Consider the following 21,095-nt stretch of genomic DNA (forward strand, 5'->3'; position numbering starts at 1 on the left):
ACTCGCTAAGTATCTAGTCTAGCCGGCATTAATCTTGTAGCCTCCGTCTTTGTGATTAAATATAGATTTGGTGGCTTCCGAGTTGTCGGATAGAATGAGCTTTGCTAGCAAATTTCTGGAAACTAGCTTTTGCCAACGTAGAATTTGCTACAATTATATTTGTATCACTTGTAGCGAAGACTCGACAGAGAGAGACGTTTTGAGGCGATGTATTTTATCTTAGCATCTAGTATAAGCGTTATGCAGTGGCAAGTTCATTTGCTGATACGACAATGTTTGCTGCTGACAAAAGTAGGAACACGGAACATCGCCAGCTCAATCCACTATACATGTTCATGTAAAGTTTGCTCACCACTGTACGTCTAGCTCCTGTCCACAGTCGGATCCCAGGTAGTTGGCGAGTACTCATTCGTGTGAAGGGCCTTCATGTCGTCCACTGTGAGCTGGAAGTCGAAAATGTTGGCGTTCTCCTCGATTCTGGAAGGGGTGACAGATTTCGGAAGGGGAACAAAACCCTATTGGCAGGACTTAGCATATAGTAAACCATAATGCACCATGACGAGGGTAGCATACCTTCTGCAGACTCCAGCGGAGGAGGATTTGACCGGGCGTCTTGTTGTATTTCTTGCTTAGCTCCAGTAGAACTGGTTCCTCCAGACGCTGTGCTCGGGTTAAAGGACTGTACGCTTCCACGACAACGTTCCGTTTCTGGAGCCAGCTGACAATGTCGGGTCTAGGAAGCCAGGGATGAAGTTCATATTGTCCGACATCGATCTTGCCTCCTGCGCCACTGTTGATGTACTCCTCAAGTTCATCTAGATGGTGAACGCCATAGTTGGACACTCCGATCGAGCGCGTTTTGCCTTCTTTCTGGGCCTCGACAAGGGCTCGCCAAGTACCCTGGCGGGCTTCCTTCCCACCGTATGGTGCATGGATGAGAATTCTTTCACCTTATAAGTGATCATGTCGTCACGTTGAAATACACGAAAGCAAGCTTACAGGTCAAAGTAATCAACATCAGCCTCCTTGAGACTGGCATCGATCGACGCTTTTGCCTTTTCATATCCCATCTGTTGCCTTGATATCTTCGTAGTAAAGAAAATCTCCGAGCGATGAAGTCCTGAATCCTTGATCGCTTGACCGCATGGCTTCTCGTTACGGTACGCTTGGGCAGAGTCCACCTATCAAGGCTCAGGGAGTCAGACCAAGTTAAGAGTAGAACTATATATTCAATTGAAAAGTGGGGGGACTTAAACATACGTGACGATAACCAATTTTGAAGGCCTTCTTGGTCACTTCCTCCGTTATGTCGGCAGGGCTTGTTTCATGTTAGATTTCTGTTCTATCAGCATCCACGGAGGATACGTACGTTTGGTAAACCTAGAAAATCGCTGTCGTATCAGCATTGTCCTGATGCATTCCGGAGGATTCATCGTATAAAACATGCATGATCAACGCGAAGGGAGAAGAAGAAGGACTTACACCATATCCTAGTACCGGGATCTCATATCCCGAATTGAGCTTGTACTTAGTTTGAATATCGAGAGAAGACGCCATGACTGCTTTGAAGTTATGATTCCGGGTGTATGGAAAGGCTGGAACACGGTAGATGGCGGATGGTAGATGGGCGGATGATGGACGAACTCCTGATGATATCATAAAAAACGACAGTGGAGAACACTTGGCCGTGAACGAACCACAATCGTCACAATTCGTCGAAACAAGCAATTCAAATAATTTTAGAGATGGCCTGATATATTTCATACGTTTCCACAGCTTTATGGAGAAATAAAGGAGACAACCTCTTCATATATTCACAAAAGCGATGCTGTTATGTTCGGCTCCTTCGGACCCGCGATTGCGGGGCACGTACAGTTGCAAGCCCCGCAGCAGCTGTACTACAGATGGAGAAATAATAAAATAATAATATCGGGGGAACGTGATTTCATTCTTCGTCTCGAGCTGAGTCTTTCTACGGAGTGACTAGGTAGTATGAAAAGTAGAATTAATAACTAGGAAATCCTCGCAGGAGTCGATATGTTCAAGGATCATCCATGACAGTGAGATCTAACCGTGGCTGGTGCCTGGATATGGCCCAGCAAACTCTCTCATGGCCATTAGCTTCTAACTATTCTATATATTAATTATCCCCCTCGAAGTAAATCCAGTCCGCAGAAAATCGGCACAGATAGGCTACTCAATTCGATATGATCGAGTAGACTCCCCAAACAGATGCCTTGTTCTATCCTAATCCCATGTGGGATCTCAGTTGGGATTTTAATTAAGTGGGAGCTTTCAGTAGGCGCAGGTGATCTATCATATCATCCATTGGCAGCAGATTCTTTGATTACTTGATTATGCTAATCATAGGATAGTTAGATCATACCGGATCTGGATTCTTTGTATGCTCAAGAGATAAATACGGGATTAACCTCCCCACGGACTTAGAGGAGATCCAAGGACACCTCCAGGCCTTTCAAAATTCAATACTGTTTTCACACTTAGTCTCGTTATACTTGATATTGTTCTATTTGGACTACAATGTGACCCAGTCCGCAGAGAATAGACAATCCGAATTCCACTAAATCCTCCCTTAGGATTGTTCTCCTTCACTCACACATTGTTCTCCCCACGACCCCACTGCCTAAAGCGGAAAGTGTATAGGCTACATGAGATATACTCTTCTTCTGGACAAGTATTATGCTTCCATGAATACGAAGCATTTTATATTGTTCTTGTATATCTACCACACCTCGTGTAACCTTCTTCTCGTACTTATAGATATGTCTGTCCTACATCACTTTCCTAGACCTCTTCTCTGACCGTTATCATCTCTACCAAGTAGCTACTCAATATTTGCTTCAAAGCTTCAACTGAAGACTCTAAACGCATCATCTCATCGTTCTCGATATCCATCGTTTGAATCAACTCATGGCGTGCATCAACGGAACCATGCAGAAACCTTTCGACCCCTTCACGCAGAGCCTGACTTTCCATCTGGCGGACGGATCTCCTCTCAATGTTTCCGTCGGAGAAATGGACGACTTCGTTCAGTATGGCATCAAGATCTGCATCGTGTACAGCTCTCAGCTTGGTGCATCTTTGGCCCTGCTTGTCCTCTTACTTCTCCTGACCAAGAGCGACAAGCGACTATCTCCGGTCTTCTTGCTCAACAGCTCTGCTCTGATCTTGAATGCATGCCGCTTGATCTGCGATTGCGTCTATTTCACGACAGAGTTCTCCAAGGTCTATCCTTACTTCTCTGGCGACTACTCCCGAGTCCCAGCCAGCGCTTATGCCAACTCCATTCTGGCCGTTGTCTTCGAAGTGATGCTGCTGGTTGCCATTGAGTGTTCTCTCATCCTGCAGACCCAAGTTATCTGCGTCACGCTTCGTCAGATTCACAAGAACATACTGCTGGGTATCTCGGTGATTGTCGCTCTGCTTGCGATAGGGTTCCGCCTGGGTCTGGCTGTTGAGAACTCGATTGCTATTGTGCAAGCGGCCAACTTCGATGCTGTCTGGTTAGAAAGCGCCACCAATATCACCACAATTATTAGCATCTGCTTCTTCAGCTTTGTTTTCATCTTCAAGCTGGGGCATGCCATTCAGAAACGCAAGAAGATGGGAATCAAACGCTTCGGCGCGATGCAGGTGATCTTTATCATGAGCTGCCAGACATTGATTGTTCCATGTATGTCATTTGTACCTATGCGATGATAAAGCGTACTAACTCACGATGCAGCCATCTTTGCAATCCTGCAGTACTGCGTCAACGTCCCTGAAATGGACTCCTTCGTTCTCACTCTCGTTGCGATTTCACTTCCTCTGACCTCTCTGTGGGCGACGTCTTTGATTGGAGGTGGTAGCCAGCCATCCAGCGGGTCGACTGGACGCCACAGACTTTGGAAGCCGATTTCTTTCGGAAGCTCAGAGAAGAGCAGACAGTCGTCGACGTCGGGTCCCGCCAATTCGACCTCCGGGGCTAGCTCGAGCCCGACGGCGGCGCATATGCATGCTCTTCACTCTGATCTGGAGGCGGGTAATGCGCTTGGTGTGAAACACGATGTGACTGTTGCTTCTGGAACGGTGTAGAGAAGCTAATGAGGACGAAGGGCGAGCTCGGAGGTGGTGAAGAGGCGTGTTTTTATTTCTTTTATCGGGTCTGCCACTCAACCACGTAATGTTCATGAATTAGGATCTATTTGAAAGAGCATCAAGAGAGGTAAAATTCAATAACAAATATCGTTAAGAAGTCGCATTGCGACCGAGGCATCGAATAATCCTCCAAATACTTATAGCATGTTGATGCTCCTAAGTAGGTAGTAAGTAGAGTAGGTATCCAGCTGTGGCCAGCCAAGAACCCACTGCGGGGAGTCTAGGCATGCGGAGTTCCAACAACGACAAGCACGCGAGCTCCGACTCCAACCACCATGAGTCGATACCTCGCAACGGCACTCTCACCATGGCTACTGTGCCACAGAGCACGCTGAGCTGGCTCTACGGCGTGTTGACCAAGGTAAGGCCCCCGATGCTGCAGTGTAGCCTACAACTACCTTGCGCTAACAACGTCCTCGCAGGATCACTACGATCCCAACCAGACCTACCGCGATGCGAACCGGACATACTACGATGTCGCCGCAGCTCTTGCACAGTATCCTTCGCTGGGCCCGCGGACGGATGTTTACAGTCAGTTCTTCCCTCTACTCGAGTTACAAGACATCGTAGTCTTGCCCCGCTCTACTGCTGATCGGATCCTGACGACTTGATAGCATTCGAGAATGGCATCTCCGCCCTTCTCCTCCACCTCGTGGGAACATTGCCAGTGAACTTTCGCGGTGCTATATACAAGTTTCCCATTGAGCTATGGATTCCTACGGCCTATCCTATGGAACCACCGATGGTCTACGTGACGCCTACGCAGGACATGGTCATCCGCGTCGGACAGCATGTCACACTCGAGGGGAGAGTATATCATCATTATCTGGCGCATTGGGCTGAGGCATGGGATGTGAGTATTCCTGACGCGGAAACAATTAGAGAACATATGAGCAATTACCCACTTCGTGGCATTGCGATGGCCCATCAGAACAAGACACTGACTATCGGTTTGAGCAGAGATCCTCCATTGTCGACTTTCTGACCATTCTCCGAGAGGTGTTCGCAAAAGAACCACCGGTAAAATATAAACAGCAGCAGGCTCCCGCTCCACCTCCGCTGCCTCCCCTTCCGCGGGAACTCAACCCATCGCCAAGCCCAGTTGCGCCAGCACCGTCGAACCCCCAAGCTCCTCCTCAGCTCCCTCCTAAGCCGGGTCGAACACAGACACCGGAGCAAAGGCAGCCTGGACCAGACAGATATAAGTCGCCGCCTCCGCTTCCACCGCTTCCTCCCAAAGAGACGGCCGATTCGAGGAGGTTATCCTTCCAATATCAGAATGGACCGAACAATACAGCGCCGAACAGACCACTCCACTACTCGCCGCAGCGTTCGAGCAGCTTACGCAACGCAGCCGTACCTCCCCAGCGGTTTGCAGACGAGAGGGCTACTCCTGGTAGTCCCCTACCTCCTACTACGGCATACGCGCACCAGCAACCTCCTGTAGGTCCACTGCCTCAGGGGTATTCGCAGCCCTCACAGCCTACCTACCAACAATACCAGCCGGCTTATCGACCTCCGCAAGTACCCCCCCACCAAGTTCAGCAACAATACTATCCTCCGCCACAAGCCCCTCTAAATCAACCGGCACCAGCTCCGGCACCAGCTCCGGCACCAGCTCCGGCACCAGCTCCCAAACCTCAGACCCCGGATCTCCTTACATCGCCTTTCGAATTAGAACTACCGTCGATGGCACCCTCGGGTCCTGCGCCACCGATCCCACCGAATCCAGAGAAGGACGCACTGTTGCACGCGGTCTCCAAGACACTCACCGAGACTCTTCAATCCAACGTGGGCCAGTCGAAGTCTGCAGTGCAGCCTCTCCTATCCCAATCCAAAGCATTGCAAGGGGCTATCGCCACCCTGCAAGGCGAGATCGCTGCGTTGAATAACTTTAATGCGACGCTTCAGTCCAACACCTCTATCCTCCAGCAGTCCCTTCACCGTGCAGACGCCGTGATCGCAGATGCGCAGGCCCGTATCTCCTCACCGGCACCACCAGGGACGGAAGGACCGTCCAATGCGAGCGGTGATAGCAGAAGAGGGCTCCCGCCTATCGATGATGTCCTCGTCGCACCTACGGTTGTTGGCAAGCAACTGTACGACCTCGTGGCAGATGAGAGCGGCATTCAGCAGGCCATCTACGCTTTGCAGTCTGCTCTTGTTAAAGGCATCATTGGTGTAGATACATGGTCGCGACACACGAGAGGTCTAGCAAGAGAAGCGTTCCTTAAACGGGCTCTGATTCGAAAGATTGGAAAAGGCATGGGCCTTGAGGGAGGCTGATGCGTTTCAGGTATACAATGATCATCCGTGCAGAAGGATATACTGAAGAATGATGAGCGACGACTAAGCAGTATAGAGACGCATCTCCTGCTCATAGATACCCACGAATCTGTCAGTGATTCAACTTTTCTTAGGCCCGCTTTGCAAGATATCAATATCAGGTCATATATCGTGGGCATCTATGAATGCGCCCATGCTCACTAGTAAGATGTTGTCATCCGTCGGCCAATTGGTGGCGTCTATCATGTGGTACCGTTAGGCGTCTTCCAGCCTCACAAACACCAAAGCGGCTAGAGATTGGAACGAACGAAGGAACCTGAAACCAAGTTAGCCGAGACTGTTATCAGAGCCTCTCGCACCGAGGTTCATCAGGCGAGACGATCTATGTGGTCATGTTGTATTTGATCTGCCAATCACATGCACGTCGGTATGCTGTATATTCATGGTTGTCATGATAGATATCTCGATAAGTTTGGGATTATAGTGGCAGAAGTAAAATAAAAAGTCTCATGGACTGAGCCTAGCTGTTGTAATAAAGTGTATACTGTATGCTGAAGAGATGTTGTGGTGTTTAGACACAAGTTGATCCGGTGTAATAATTGGCGACCGATAAAAGATAACGGCATTTTTATCTTACATCGGCCATCAGCCTTATCAGGCATCCATACTCTCCACCGAAAAAAAAAAGATGATCGACAAGTTCTCCATATCACGAGTACACAAGAAAGGAAAAACAATAATAAATCGGGGATATTCGGAAGCCCAATGTCCCAAATGTTCCTTTTTCTTTGCTGGTCATACTCCTATCGGCGACTAGACACCGACAGTTTCCCGTTGAGTTCCGAGCCGGCACCGACGGCGGACAGTGGCGAGCAAGTTTAGTGAAATCAGTCGGACATCATCCAGTCTAGACATTCCATAGGGCTTCGTGAAGCAGAAAAAAATGGCGTTTGCTAGCTTGATTTTGCGAGGCATGTCCGATGGTGGATCGGGCATTGCAGGTATCTATGACAGTCCTGCAGGAGGCCATACGGGCTGTCCGTCTCCACCAGCTCTATCGCGTGCCCCATACGGTACCTAGAAACAAAAGAAATGCTTTATATAGACTGTGGTCTCCCAGGGCACATATTGTAGATTCTACGTTCTCCACCTGTTGCGACCGGTTGTGCTGCTGTCTTTCTCGTTCCCTTTTCCCTGTCCTCAAGCAGCCTGTGGGCGCGCTGAGTTGACGTCGGTCAACATTCTGCGTTGTGTTCCCGACTGGTTTCAGGTCATCTGCTGTTGTGATACCCTCCTAAAAATACAACGCGCTGCATTCTTGGGGTAGATTTATTTTTATCCATGATAAAGTGGCGCTACCACTGGGGATTAAAAAAAAGGCAGAGCGCACACTTCCCCCCAGACGAAATTAAGTCCGCGAACATAAACGATTTGAAGAGCGGAAAAACTCGCTGAAATGACGGTCAAAGTTGATATCATCTTCCGTGATGGGGCGCTCAAGTATCACCACTCAAAAGATAAGAGTCCGATCTTCCTCTCCGATGATGGTGTCAGCGGGACAGTTGTGGTCACCGGTCTCGACGAGAACATTACGGAGGAGTTTGACTCGGTGAAAATCACGTTGTTTGGTGGGTGAAAGCAAATATACGGAAATTGCTTGACATATTGCTGATCTTTACAGGGAATGTGTTGAACGTTCTGAGTGTGATGGATATTGACTGACCTATGACGGAGCTCTATCGGATGCGGATGGGACAAGACGTAAGTATTAAGATCCCTTTGCGATTCCTGCCAGCTTACTGATGGAATATCCAGCTTGTCCGCTTAACAGACTGCCGAGGAGTACAAGAAGCATACGGAACAGAGGGGACCCGGTTATTTCCATTCTGCTTCAAGGTTCCTCGTCAGGTCTTGACTCCAAACGGCCTGAAAGAGGGCACGGATCTCGTGCAATGCTTACCATCTTCGATGAACGTCGCCTTTGAAAATCGGAGTCCGAATTCGCACGTTCATGGTTGCCGCGGAAAATCTAAGATCAGTTATGGCATTCGCGCCCAGCTGGTTCGCAATGGGACTGTGACCGTTGAGATGGAGCGGCCGATATCGTTGTTTCCAACTCTGGACCAGGAGCCACCAGTCTGCACGAGCGATTTTCCAGGAGAGTACATTCTGTCAGAAAAGAAAACATTACGGGCCTTGTGGCCATTCCGTCGCGTGGGAGAATTGCACGTCGAGACAAGCGAAGCGACACCTTTCGAGTTCTCCAGTGAGAAGCAGAGCGCCTCTGCGTCTGTCAAGATCAAGTTGCGATATAGTCGCGCGTGTCATAGTTGTGGGCCCCCGGAACCGTTCTATGGAACAGTTATTTCCAGACTACGCTCGACAACGTTCGTATCGATCATGCCACAACAGCGTATGCCTACTCGAAAAGAAGCGCAGAGATCACCGTGGATGACGAAACATTCAACCTACCACATGAACCATAAGCGGAAACTAAGATTTTCGCCGTGGAAGCCAGCAAAGCCGAATGGGAACACTCTAATGAGTCAGGGCAGTGAATGGGAATCAGAGGCGACGCTCGTGGTTGAATATTCCGGAGACACCTTCCCAGAACCCACATTTGCGTCCTCCCTGGCATCGCGGCGATATGCACTCTGTATGTCAATGGAGATTGAAGGCTGTGGCCGGACCACTGTCGACCTATCAGTCCCCGTTAGTATTCGATATACAGCAAAGCCTTGGGATCGACGACCTTCCCTCCTAGAGAGCCTGTCAGCAGTACTCGCTGAGAGACTAAGTCTGGGGGCGGAAGCGCTGTCCAACCAGGCTGACTTTTTACTACGAACACGCGATGAGCCTCCGATATATGTGGCATAGCGAGATATCTGGTGACTTGTCTGCATACAGTAGTGTTTCTACTCAGTACCTACTGCTTTATGAGAAATGTCCGGTTGGCTTTATGGCGTTATTCGTTTTGGCAGACATTATCTTTCTGTTTATGATATCCTGTGTCCTGGTGACAGCATTGTATTATTCAGAACATCAATGTGTAGATAGAACATAGAGATAATTCTATTAACGATCTTCTCTGAACCTACATCTTGACTGTGTCTGTTGTATAGAGCGCAGCTAGCTTCAGTTATTCTTTGAGCCTATTGGTGAAGGGATTCTTTCCAATTAGGAGTATTTATGCCAGTTATTAACATGATCCTCATATGTGTCAGTTAAACCATCTCTTCATACTGTGTTAATGATAACCACGAAAGGGAATCTATGTTATTGCTTTCACCAATGCAGTGCATTGAGTCAGGAAATCCATATGTATACATACAATAACTCTCTCAACTTCTTACTCACCTATCTTCTGACTCAAGAAGAGCTATATTATTGATGCAGAATTCAGGTCATACTTAAAAACTATATACTTAGTACTTTCTTCTACTCTAGACAACCACAGGGATCCACTTAAATACTTATTTAGCTTATCAAAGTTCAAAAGCTCCTATATCCACCACTCCAAATATGGCACTTACGATGGTCCACCCAATTGTCTACATCGAACTAGATGGTCCCGGCCAACCATGGGACAAATTTTTCAACGACCTAATGAACCATCCACAATTCCCATCAGTCTATCGCAACTGGATGCCTATTGGAATGACCACTACCGGCAGATTGATGCCACTATGGTCTCTAGGAGGTGTTATGTCACGCAGCGCAGAGTTTGTTCAACTCTCCTCATTGCTACTTAGGAATGGTTTCAAGATTGCGAAGCACTTTTGTGGAGCCCCGAGGTTCGCACGTGGTGAGGGAGATCCCCCTACTGAGATACTGAATATATGCTCGGGCAACTCGAAACTATGATCCCAAGGAAGGGGAAGTGAGCTTGGGTTGGAACCTGGGGAGTCTGGAATCTGGTGTCGATAATTGTTTGGTTATTGAGTATTCGATATCTATTCTACTGAGCGTGGCGTCATCATAATTTGCTCCTTTTTTCGGGTAGATAGATTGCTGCTACACCCTACTCTTGATTTATGAGTTTACTATTAGCTCTAAATTTGTTTGTTTGCTCTGTGTTTGTTCCTGCATCTCTAAACAAATACTTCGATTTGTACCTAGAGTAGCAATCTGCTAAGTTTGCATCGATGATTCTCTTGTTTGATATATTCTGACAGTATTGGAAATAGAAAGGTTACTACTGAAAGACTCTTTATTGATTATTCCACGGGTAAAAGAGCTGTAGAGGCCGGTAGCCGTAGTTTGCTTTGCTTGTTTGACTGTTAAGTACCCGCATATACATTAGTACACATAATTTTCTTTGTAGAATTTTCTATATACGTAATACATAGACCGTTGTTTGCTCAAGGAAGGTATTAAAGATAGGGAATCCCCGTCCTGTGTTCTAGTGTACAATAAAATCTTTTCTGCAATTAAATATAATCAACTTTTCTGCTGTCCGACCGTCAGTGGTCATACTCTTTCAATGCGTCAGTTAGTAGGAAACAGCCGATGATTTTATAAAAAACTGTGCTGCAAAAGCCATTCATTGATTATCAATTATATGGGATATTCAATCATCTTACCACCAATATGCGTCAATCCATGACTCTCATGTTGAGTCACGGCTACCATGGCCATTATAAATACAGCAGCTCGACCAGAACAGCAACATTCTATATTCTCAATACTAGACAACTCCACTGCATTATACAAAGCAAGAACCACGGAGACCAAGACCATCATTCCATATATCCTCTTTATTCCGCAACGGTCCACTACAAAGACCAAGAAACCACTTTAACCCGCTTCAAAAAACCACTACGATAAATATGCCACCACCAACGCAATTCCCGAACCCCGCAGACTGCTGCGATAAACCCTGGGGGTTTTTATATGACGACTCCAACGAGAGATGGGTCGTATATTCCAATACCGACCTTGCAGTCGCTATATTCGAAGAGATCGCAGGCCCGATCTGCCACTTGCTTGGCCGATTGAAGATCGATACTATCAGAAGGCTTGACGGTGGCCCAGTCCTGCCTTGCGTGGGTCCAATTTTGGCCATGACGCATCGAGAGGGAGAAACAGTGAGGGATGCAGTGCCTACTGTTATATTGGACATAGGGGTGTATGATGCAGGGCGCGCGCAGAGGTACAAAGACCTCGTTGAGGGACAGGACTGGATGAAGCAGTTCAAGGAAAAGCATCCTAACGTGAGAGTCATGGCCAAAGCGTGGGACTGTTGTTGAAACAGTTCAGGGAGAAAGCCATTAGCCAGAGAGTCCTTTCAAGGGGTGGAGTTACTTTGAACTTCCAGAATGTCTTCTTTATGGTGATTTTCCTTTCTTTCTTTCGGGGACTGTTGACTGGATTGAGTATGGAGCTACTTTCTTATATTGGGCCTTAGAGTAAATGATAAATTGGAACCAGATCTGCCTTTCTACGTGTTCGATTGGAAGTGCCTTGAGAAGACGGTCGTAGAATTCCCAGCTTACAGTCTAGGAGTTATGAAACACGCATGTTCTAGGATTGCACCCCAACATGTCTATTCCTTCCTTTCTAGTAGTAAAGAAATAGTATAGTACTTCGATATTCGGGCATGAGTCCCATGGCTTACTCATTGCACAGTATCACTGCGTCTATATCTGAGGTCCCTATCTTCAATCTGTACCTAGTCAACGCGGGAAAGAGGACGGATAGCATTTTGGAATATCGGAACACTCGTATGACTGGAAAACGTTACTTAGACCATCATCCGACGTTCTGTCCACCTAATAACGAAGAGTATCCGGAGCTGGAACAGTCTGGACCAGAACATATTACGATAACTGTCAATTGATTAGTTGGATAGTTATCCCAAATCCTGCTTGAGTCAGTGTCACCGGGATGCTAGATAGAGTACAAGTACACAGGTCATCTGACCGTCAGATGACCCATATCCGCTTGCCAAGACCCTTAATAAGCTTTTTAAGTTCTTAGATATCGTGAAATCCGTTATTATTTACCTCTACTTTTAATTTCTTTAAGTTATACGCCAAGTTTCTCCAGCAGTTAGTTATTAAGCGGTTATTATGTATTTGCTAAGCAGTTATAGATTCCTACCTACTTGGGCCTTTAAGAAGCTAAGTAATTAAGGTAGCTCTACTTTAAATGGTTAGCAATTAATTAAACCCCAACGAGGATAATCCTTATTCTGACTATTCCTGATGCCCTAACCCTTTAATTTTGAATCATTTTGATCCCATAGTGCCTAATCTCGGGGAATAATTAAAAGATTATCATTTAGAGAGTCGAATACATGATAAGTAAATACGACAGAGGTAGATTGACTCGAAATTTTAGGATCTCTCGGCCGATAACCATCATATGACTGCCAAGACTGATAGTAATCACCTTCGCGTCTGACGAAGCTGAAAACGAGGCCGGATCTGCAACCACTTATTATCTAGTGGCTCATCTGCAGCGACAGCATACGGTGACACGTTTCCGAGAAAAGTCCGCTGTTGAGGTATGGGGTAATTATGGCGATTTGAGGAAAAGTGCGTCCATTTCACGCTTATGACGGCATTGCTACCATAAGGAACAGTCCATTTAGCAAACAAAAACTTCAATCATGATAGAAAGATACTATTATATAGCCTCCCCCGTCTCTCCTAGCTGACAAAATCTCCTCAAACCTGATCACTGTACTCCATACATACATAATGTCTACTACTACATACCTGAGAGTTCCTTCGCGGACAGACAAAGGACCACTGCGTCAACGGGATATTGAATTAGCCCGTATGCCCTGCTACGTGGGCTATGACTACCCAGATGACGGTGAGTATATGCGCAGCTTCACTTACTGCTTACCGCAATAGCTGACCTTCGATCTAGCTGGCGAGTTTCCAGGCTGCTGCCAACTTTGCTGCGAAGATACCGATTCAAGTACAGTCTTTCGTCGATTACCCTGCAACCACATATTCCACCGACCATGTATCGATCGATGGCTTTGCACAAGGGATGGGAGCTGCCCGATATGCCGGCGAAAGTTCTATGACCTGCGTCGGGCATACTTGGTCGAGGAAACCGTACCATTGCCGGCGGGGGCGCAGGAGAAAGACCAATTACGCGCCTCTCGAGATGCAGTACTTCTATGGATGAAAAAAATTCTGAACTTATGAGGATCAGTCTTCGAGCATGCATTCGTTTCTGGGCAGTTTATGAGTTTGGGACTTTCGCACACGAGTTGCGCAACATGATTTATTGAGCATGGAGTTGGCATGGCGAACATTGATTGGCACTACTAATGGTCTTTGTATAGATACTGGAGCAAGGTGTATTGAGCGATAGAAGCGATAATACCGGAAGTATCATTTACCGAACGAACTCTCCATTTTCCCGGCCCATATGGCCGTATGATCAAAGCGTAAGACCTTGGCAGCCACGGTATGGTATGCTGATCACGCAGTCAGACCAGAAGGGAGTTCGGGATGTAGAAGGGGAAGTTCGTTATTACTGATGTCATTCAGTACCGGTGAGAGTAAGGAGATGTAGCAATTCTCATAGTTGTAGAATGATGTGAGCAGAGCGCGGGAGCGGATCGGGACAGATTTGGAAGCAGTAGCTGGCCAATCACTTGATGTGGGGTACATCCCCGAGAGCTACGTAAATCTAACATTGCCAACTCCTCCTTCTCCAAGTGAATTATCGAATTGAGCTCTCGCAGGATATTCATATGAGCATAAGATTTGTTAGTGGTCTAAAAAGTGTCAATTTGTAATTGATTTGCCATCTATGAGTGAGCACGAAACACTCAAGAGATTATTGCTACGCCAGATCTAGTGTAGAGGCACATGACGTAGGTTATATGACCTTATGTATATAGCGATATCTTTAGCATTAGAGGAACCTAGACTTCTTAATATTACTCTTTCCCCCTATTTATATAGTAAAATAGTAGTATATTCTAATAATAGATCTAGCTAGGATTTTATACTATTAAAAGGAATTCTAATAAAAAATAATACTGCGGCTAGCAGTATAAAACTTTATATTATCTTATCTTTAATTTTAATTAATCTTATATTTAATTTAGTTACTGTTATTACTTATATATAATCCTAATCCTATATATAATACTTAGATAATATATCCTTTTCTATAGGGATTAAAAGATAAAATTATATATGCTTGCTATAGGTATTGCTAATATAATATCTAATATAATATTAGATCTATATAGTGACTAATAAGAATTAATATAGGAAAAAAGCGCAGATATAGATAAGTTAAGAAAGAATAAAAAAATGCCTGTATAATATATTATAAAGCAGTTTAAATTTTATATAATATTAATTAATAGGCTATTTATATATTATAATAAACTAATAGATAATTTCTATAAATTAGTTAACAATTATTTAATATAAACTAATTTAATATAAGTAAGTAATATCCTAGTTATAATATTATTAAAGAGAGTAGAGAACCTCTATATAAAAGTATAGAAATACTAAATATAGTAAGGTATAGGTTATAATACTCTAATAGTATCTCTACCTAAATAGGTATAGGTATTCTGTATAGGACTAGATTACTATATTTAATCTATAGAGTAAGCATTATTATTATTAGTAATAGGGTAACTAAGTTATTAGTAGTATTTCTCAGAGTATTTTTTAAAGCAAGAATATTATTTAGAAAATTATATTAAGAAGTTAGAGAAGCAGTTAAATACAGTAGTTAGAGAATTAGAACTAAGATAACTAATATAAGAATAATTAGCTAAAAGCTTTAGATTAAGCTAATATTAATTAAGCTTTAAATTAGGCTAATACTAATTATATAACTACTTATTATATAAATAATATATATAAAGCAGCAGATTATAGAGACCGACATATAAAAAGAAGGAGCCTTATAATATTAAATCCTAGCATAAAGATAAATAATATTAATAGCGGTTAAAACTAGAAGATATTATAATTTTTAACCTAGTAGATAAGGATATTTAATTTTTTACTAAGAGAATTAGGATTATAGCTTCTTATAAAGGAGTATATATAATATTAGATATCTTACTCTTTTACCTAAAGGGCAGAGTATTAATATAATATATAAACCTACTTAAAGAGATATATAATAAATTAGTTTATTCTTTAGATAAATAATATTAGTTATTAAAAGAGAAGTTTTATTATAACCTAGTTAAGGCTTATTAATAAATATAAAACTTAACTTTCTTATTTATTATAGCGGATAAACTTCTACTAGATAATTATCTTATATAAAAGATTATATTGTTAAAAGAAGTAAGTATAATAAATAATAAGACTATTAAGAGTAAGCTATAAGAAGGGTTAAATCTAAAGCTAGCAATATTAATTTATATTAAGCTAAATAAGCCTATAGAGCAATTTTGCTATTAGATATAATATATTAAGATAGATATATATTAAGAATAGGAGAAATCCTAGTATATATATAATAGACTATTATTAATACTACTTATATAAGAGTATATAAATAGGCTCTTTTAGCGCTATTAAAAGGTATAAGTATTAATATAGATATAAGAGCTAATTATAGCTATTAGTAGAGTAATACTGCTAGTAGTATTTAAAAGTAGGGATAAAGATATTTAATTATTATATTTGCTATAATAACCCTATAAAGGATAATTATTATTATATCTATATTGCTATTATAAAGCTTAGTATTAAGATAATAATTATCCTATATAAAAAAATACTTATATTTATATAGTTATAGTATTAGATAGCAATATAAATACTAAAGATCTAAAAACCTTAGAGGCTCTTAAAGCTATCCTTACTAATAAGGAAAATTAAAAAAGATTAAGGATAAGGAGGTATTATAATCTATAGAAGGATAGCCTCTAGCCCTTATATAGGCCTAAAAGCAGTATAGATATTTATAAGCTAACTTTATCTATAATAGGGAGAAATTAACTATATGCTTAAACATAGGGTTAAATATTTTATATATTTTATAAGCCTATTATAATAAATATTTTTCAGATATTATTCTAATAGCATATATAAAGATTTTAAAAAGAATTAGCAACTAGGGGGTAAATTCTACTTATTAACTTAATATTATAATTATATTGCTTACTAATAATAATAAAATAACTTTATTTATTAGATATTATTATATTATTCCTATCTTAGCCTATAGTATAATAGCAGATACTAGTACTCTTATTGAAAATAAAATAATCCTTAACTTATCTAGATAATAAGCTATTATTAGCAGATATTAAATACCGGTAAGGTCCTTATAGGACAGATCTTATAAATAACTATTATAAAGGAAGTAAGTAATCTATATAATAGAGATAGTTATAGTTTAGCCCGCTTAGGGATATATAATTAATATTTATTAATATCTTATACTAGAGGTATACTTATATTAGATAATACTTATTCTATAGAGAAATAATAATTTAGGCATATAGAATAATCTGCCGGTAGTCTTAATCTGCTATAATAAGATAAGATTATTATATATAAATATAGGAGATTATCTTATATAGATAAGAATTGGTTAACTCCTTAGCTATATATCTTTATCTTAAGTACTTATTCTAATAATAGGTATAATATAATTAATAGGCAATATTAATTATCCTATGCCAATAGCAATAGATACTAGGATAATTAATATAAATAATACTAGTGCTATAGTAGAATAAGCAGATATATTATTAATATAAGGTAAGAAATATAAATTATAGATGCGCAATATTTTAAATAAGTATACTAATCTTTTTTATAAAGGCCTTAGTATATTTAATAATAGGATTAATATACTAGTATATTTCTGCAATAAAAACAATATTAAAGGGTTAAAATAGGCGCTATTTTACCTCTTTTTAAGAGACTATAAAGCTATAGACTTTATTCTTAATCTATTAATTATTAAAAGGCAGGTAAAATATATTCTTTTAATATAAAAGGCGCTAGCTATATTATTAGCATTTATTATATAAAATAAGAATAAGCTATAAATAGTTATTAACCTGCGGTATATTAATAAAAAACTTATTTTAAATATATATCTATTACTAAAATAAGATAATGTTTTTATTAAATATAAGGGCGCTACTATATTTTTATTATTTAATATTATTAAGAGATTCTTTTAATAGTTAGTGTAACTATCTAATTATTAAAAAATAGCATTTATTATTTCTTATAGGGGCCTTAAGTAATTAATAATAGTATTAATGGGCCTATTAATAACTCTAGGCTTTTTCTAATATTATATAGAAAGATTGTTATTATAGTATCTATAAGATTTTATCCTAGTATATATTAATAATATTATTATATATAGCTAGTTAAAGGAATAGTATCTATAGTATTTTAATAAGGTACTTACTATATTAGAGAGATTAAGTATTTCTGTAAAGAGCTAGGGTAAGAAAGCTCTTTATCGGAGGTAACTAGTAGGACTAGTCAAATAGAATATAAGATAAGAGATAGAGATGCAGGCAAATAGCCGTCTACGCGTAGTAGAGTTAAAGGTTAGGTTTTATAGTAATTAGAATGAATTGCTAATCTATCTAACTTCTATTCTTTTAGGGGTTATTTATCTATCTGTCTATTCTACTAGGTTATCTAGATAACCTAGTCTTAATAGCTCTATCTATAACTAGCTGATCTAACTATTATATATAGATCTAGTTATCTCGTTATCCTTTATTATCTATCCTAGGTCTTAGCAGGTCCAGATTAGGTATTGTAGCCCTAGTTTATAACAGTATTCCCCCCCTTAAAAGGCTTATCCCGAGCTATATAAAGTTTATTATATAGATCTAAATATTTAGGTATAGCTATAGTAATAGTAATAAGTCGCTATTAAGATATGCTTATTATATGAATTTATCTAATATTAGCTTTATTTTAATATTTTTACCTGGGAGATTAGGAGTATTTTTATTTTTTACTAACTAACTCCTATTTTTTTACTTATATATTAAGCTATCCTTTTCCTGTTTCTATAGCTTATTTAATACTGCTTTTAATAGTTTAAATATAGAAATAGCTAATAATTATATAGATATATTAAAAATAGGATTTTTAAGTTATTTTCTTTATAGGTCCTGCGCATGCGCTTAATATAAGTTATAACCCTTTAGATTTATATAATAATGCTAATTAATATAGTAATACCTCTTAAATACTTTAAATATATTTTATTTATTCTAGGCTCTCTTAATAAGGCCCCTATAGCTGGCCCTAAGCTATTATAGCTATTAACTGAAGATTATTTATTTAGTTATTAGCTTAATATAGATAATAAGTAGCTTAATAAGCTATCTCTTCTTTTTATATCTCTGACTACTAATATAATATTAGAATTAATAACTTTTTTTTTATAGATTACTCTATTTACCGCTATTAATAATAATAATAAAGTATTTTTACTAAAGTTGTCTATAAAGAATCTCTTAATAGAGGAGTATCTTCTACCTAAGATATATAGGGATTAGTTTATATTTAATAATATAGTTCTTCCTATATATAAAGAGGTATAGGCTAGTCTATTATATTCTCTTTAGAGATTAAAATATAGTTATAATAATACCGCTCTTACTATACTTATAATAAAAAAAACTTCTATTTAGCTAGCTAAAAAACTATAAAAAAAGTTAAAGATAAAGGAGGTTTTTAGTATAAAGACCCAGGGAACCTAAGACACTATTATAACTCTTATTCCTAGAGTTAAGGCTATTATTAAGATATCTCTTCTTTAAATTAATTTAGCTCTTACTAAGATAATAATATTAATTATTATTACTAATATTAATATAATAATAGATTATCTTACTATCTTTAAGGCAGACTCTATTATAAATCTTTCTAGCCTAGAGAGTTTAACTAAAGACTTTCCTCCTATCTTATAGGAGATATATCTTTATTATTTAAAGGCCCTAGTATAGGATTTAAAGCAATAGTATGTCTATTCTTATATTAATGCGAAATATCTCTATTATAAGGGCCTTTATAAGCTATATATCCTTATACTGCTGGCGTATAAGGCTAAGTTAACTTATATTTAGAGTTTTAGCTAAAAGGCTTACTTTTTAGATAATTTAGAGTCTTTTAATAAGGCTATAAATATATATATTTTCTTTATAGAGGCATATATATAGAAATCTATATTTAAGATTATTAGATACTAGCTTAGTGCTGCTGTTATTCTACTAACCCTATTATATTTTAAATTAGAATTATTATATCTCTTTTAAGAGTCTTATTAAATAATCTGTTTATTAAACTGTAATATCTTATATATAGTAAATATATTTGCTTAATTATAGGGACTGCCTCTATTCTTTAATAAGGAGGAGGAAGATATTATTAAGGGGTTTTATAGTGGTAAAATAGCTGAGTAAGATAATTTTATAGGCTTATATTTAGATTATTAGCCGGGGCTAACCCAGTTAAATTAAATTATTCTTATTAAAATTCTTTTCTTTTATATTCTCTTTAAAACTTCTAAACTCTATAGGAAAATTAGAGAAAGAATAATATATATAGCAATATATTTAATAATAGTTAAAAAAACCTAGTAGGAGAAAAAGTATTATTACTTATCTATCTTACTTTATTTTTTAGTTTTTAGCTTTTCTTTACCTTGCCTTTACTTAGGCAGTTTATCTATATTAAGAGCCTTATTAGGGTTCTTACTATAATACTCTTTTAGAGCTTTAATTATATATATAAGATTTTCTAATATCTGCTATAAGTTTTTATATAAAGAATATCCTTTTTATTTTATTAGGAACTATTTCTTCTTATAAAAGATCTATTTATTAAGGATTTCTTTTATCTCCTATTCTTATTCTTTATTAATAAGAATTAGATCTAGCTATTTAAGTTCTATCCCTTCTTATTAATTATAGGGTTTTAGTAGAGATATATAGAATACTAAATATATCTTGCCTAGGCTCTTCGGCAGTTATAATTAGTATGCTTACTTTTTAATTATCTCTATTACTTTATAGGGTCTAAAAAATTAATAATCTAACTTCTTATTTAATTAATTAGTTTATAGATTCTTTATTAATAGAAGAATTTAATCCCCTATCTTATATAATTTAAGTGTGTATTTCTTATTATAGTACTTCGCTTGCACCTTAATAGCATATTATAAGTATTTTTCTAACTTTGCCCTAATATCTAATAATTCTTTAAGTTATTTCTTAACAGCAAGAATGTTTAATCTTATTCTTATATTATATTTATCTTAGCTGTTAGGATTAAAGCTATAAAGGGCCTTAAATAATAAGTATCTAATAGTAGAATACTTTATATTATTATAGATATACTTTACTACACCTAATAATAATACCTAGTTATCTTAATAATAATTTATATATATCCTTAGATAATACTCTAAGATCTAATTCTAGTGCTTTATCTGCCTATCTATCTATAAATAAAAAGTAGTACTTATTAATTAAGTAATTTATATATACTAATAAAGCTTAGTCTAGTATTTACTAATAAATACTAATCCTTAATTAGAAATAATTAATATTAAGGGATTAAACTAGTAATATACCCTTTTTATAATTAGGTTAGCCAAGTCTTCTGCTATAATTATTTCTTAAGTTAAGATATAGAGAGTTA

The 21,095-nt window shown here is 39.1% G+C and overlaps 5 protein-coding genes across 5 annotated transcripts; 4 read left to right on the plus strand and 1 right to left on the minus strand.

Moving 5' to 3' along the window:
• Window positions 1-362: 362 nt before the first annotated feature.
• Window positions 363-1,557, minus strand: C8Q69DRAFT_403873 (aldo-keto reductase; the record flags this gene model as incomplete). The annotated part of the gene is made up of 6 exons (XM_028628017.1): window positions 363-515; window positions 574-943; window positions 1,000-1,181; window positions 1,261-1,318; window positions 1,370-1,380; window positions 1,483-1,557. 6 exons carry the CDS (start codon window positions 1,555-1,557, stop codon window positions 363-365), a joined length of 849 nt encoding a protein of 282 aa, XP_028484026.1.
• Window positions 1,558-2,952: 1,395 nt separating this feature from the next.
• C8Q69DRAFT_487145 (mating-type alpha-pheromone receptor PreB) lies at window positions 2,953-4,095 on the plus strand (the record flags this gene model as incomplete). Its single annotated transcript, XM_028631961.1, has 2 exons — window positions 2,953-3,694; window positions 3,746-4,095. 2 exons carry the CDS (start codon window positions 2,953-2,955, stop codon window positions 4,093-4,095), a joined length of 1,092 nt encoding a protein of 363 aa, XP_028484027.1.
• Window positions 4,096-4,465: 370 nt separating this feature from the next.
• On the plus strand, window positions 4,466-6,444 carry C8Q69DRAFT_404187 (putative endosomal sorting complex protein TSG101; the record flags this gene model as incomplete). Its single annotated transcript, XM_028628029.1, has 4 exons — window positions 4,466-4,519; window positions 4,581-4,689; window positions 4,773-5,011; window positions 5,119-6,444. The coding sequence occupies 4 exons, from the start codon at window positions 4,466-4,468 to the stop codon at window positions 6,442-6,444; spliced, it is 1,728 nt and encodes a 575-aa protein (XP_028484028.1).
• Window positions 6,445-7,895: 1,451 nt separating this feature from the next.
• Window positions 7,896-9,640, plus strand: C8Q69DRAFT_291181 (hypothetical protein). The gene is made up of 3 exons (XM_028627015.1): window positions 7,896-8,072; window positions 8,126-8,205; window positions 8,260-9,640. The coding sequence occupies exons 2-3, from the start codon at window positions 8,170-8,172 to the stop codon at window positions 9,319-9,321; spliced, it is 1,098 nt and encodes a 365-aa protein (XP_028484029.1). The 5' UTR covers window positions 7,896-8,072; window positions 8,126-8,169; the 3' UTR covers window positions 9,322-9,640.
• Window positions 9,641-12,849: 3,209 nt separating this feature from the next.
• On the plus strand, window positions 12,850-14,019 carry C8Q69DRAFT_470036 (hypothetical protein). Its single transcript, XM_028630802.1, has 3 exons — window positions 12,850-13,265; window positions 13,323-13,753; window positions 13,808-14,019. The coding sequence occupies exons 1-2, from the start codon at window positions 13,149-13,151 to the stop codon at window positions 13,608-13,610; spliced, it is 405 nt and encodes a 134-aa protein (XP_028484030.1). The 5' UTR covers window positions 12,850-13,148; the 3' UTR covers window positions 13,611-13,753; window positions 13,808-14,019.
• Window positions 14,020-21,095: the final 7,076 nt, after the last annotated feature.

The sequence above is a fragment of the Paecilomyces variotii genome, assembly GCF_004022145.1.
Source record: "Paecilomyces variotii strain CBS 101075 chromosome Unknown C8Q69scaffold_7, whole genome shotgun sequence".
NCBI lineage: Eukaryota > Fungi > Ascomycota > Eurotiomycetes > Eurotiales > Thermoascaceae > Paecilomyces > Paecilomyces variotii.

Coding starts and splice junctions, on each gene's coding strand:
- C8Q69DRAFT_291181 (XM_028627015.1), top strand. CDS start 8,170: ATGACGGAGCTCTATCGGATGCGGATGGGACAAGAC. Junction 8,206..8,259: donor GGATGCGGATGGGACAAGAC/GTAAGTATTAAG, acceptor TGGAATATCCAG/CTTGTCCGCTTAACAGACTG.
- C8Q69DRAFT_470036 (XM_028630802.1), top strand. CDS start 13,149: ATGTCTACTACTACATACCTGAGAGTTCCTTCGCGGACAGACAAAGGA. Junction 13,266..13,322: donor GCTATGACTACCCAGATGAC/GGTGAGTATATG, acceptor ACCTTCGATCTA/GCTGGCGAGTTTCCAGGCTG.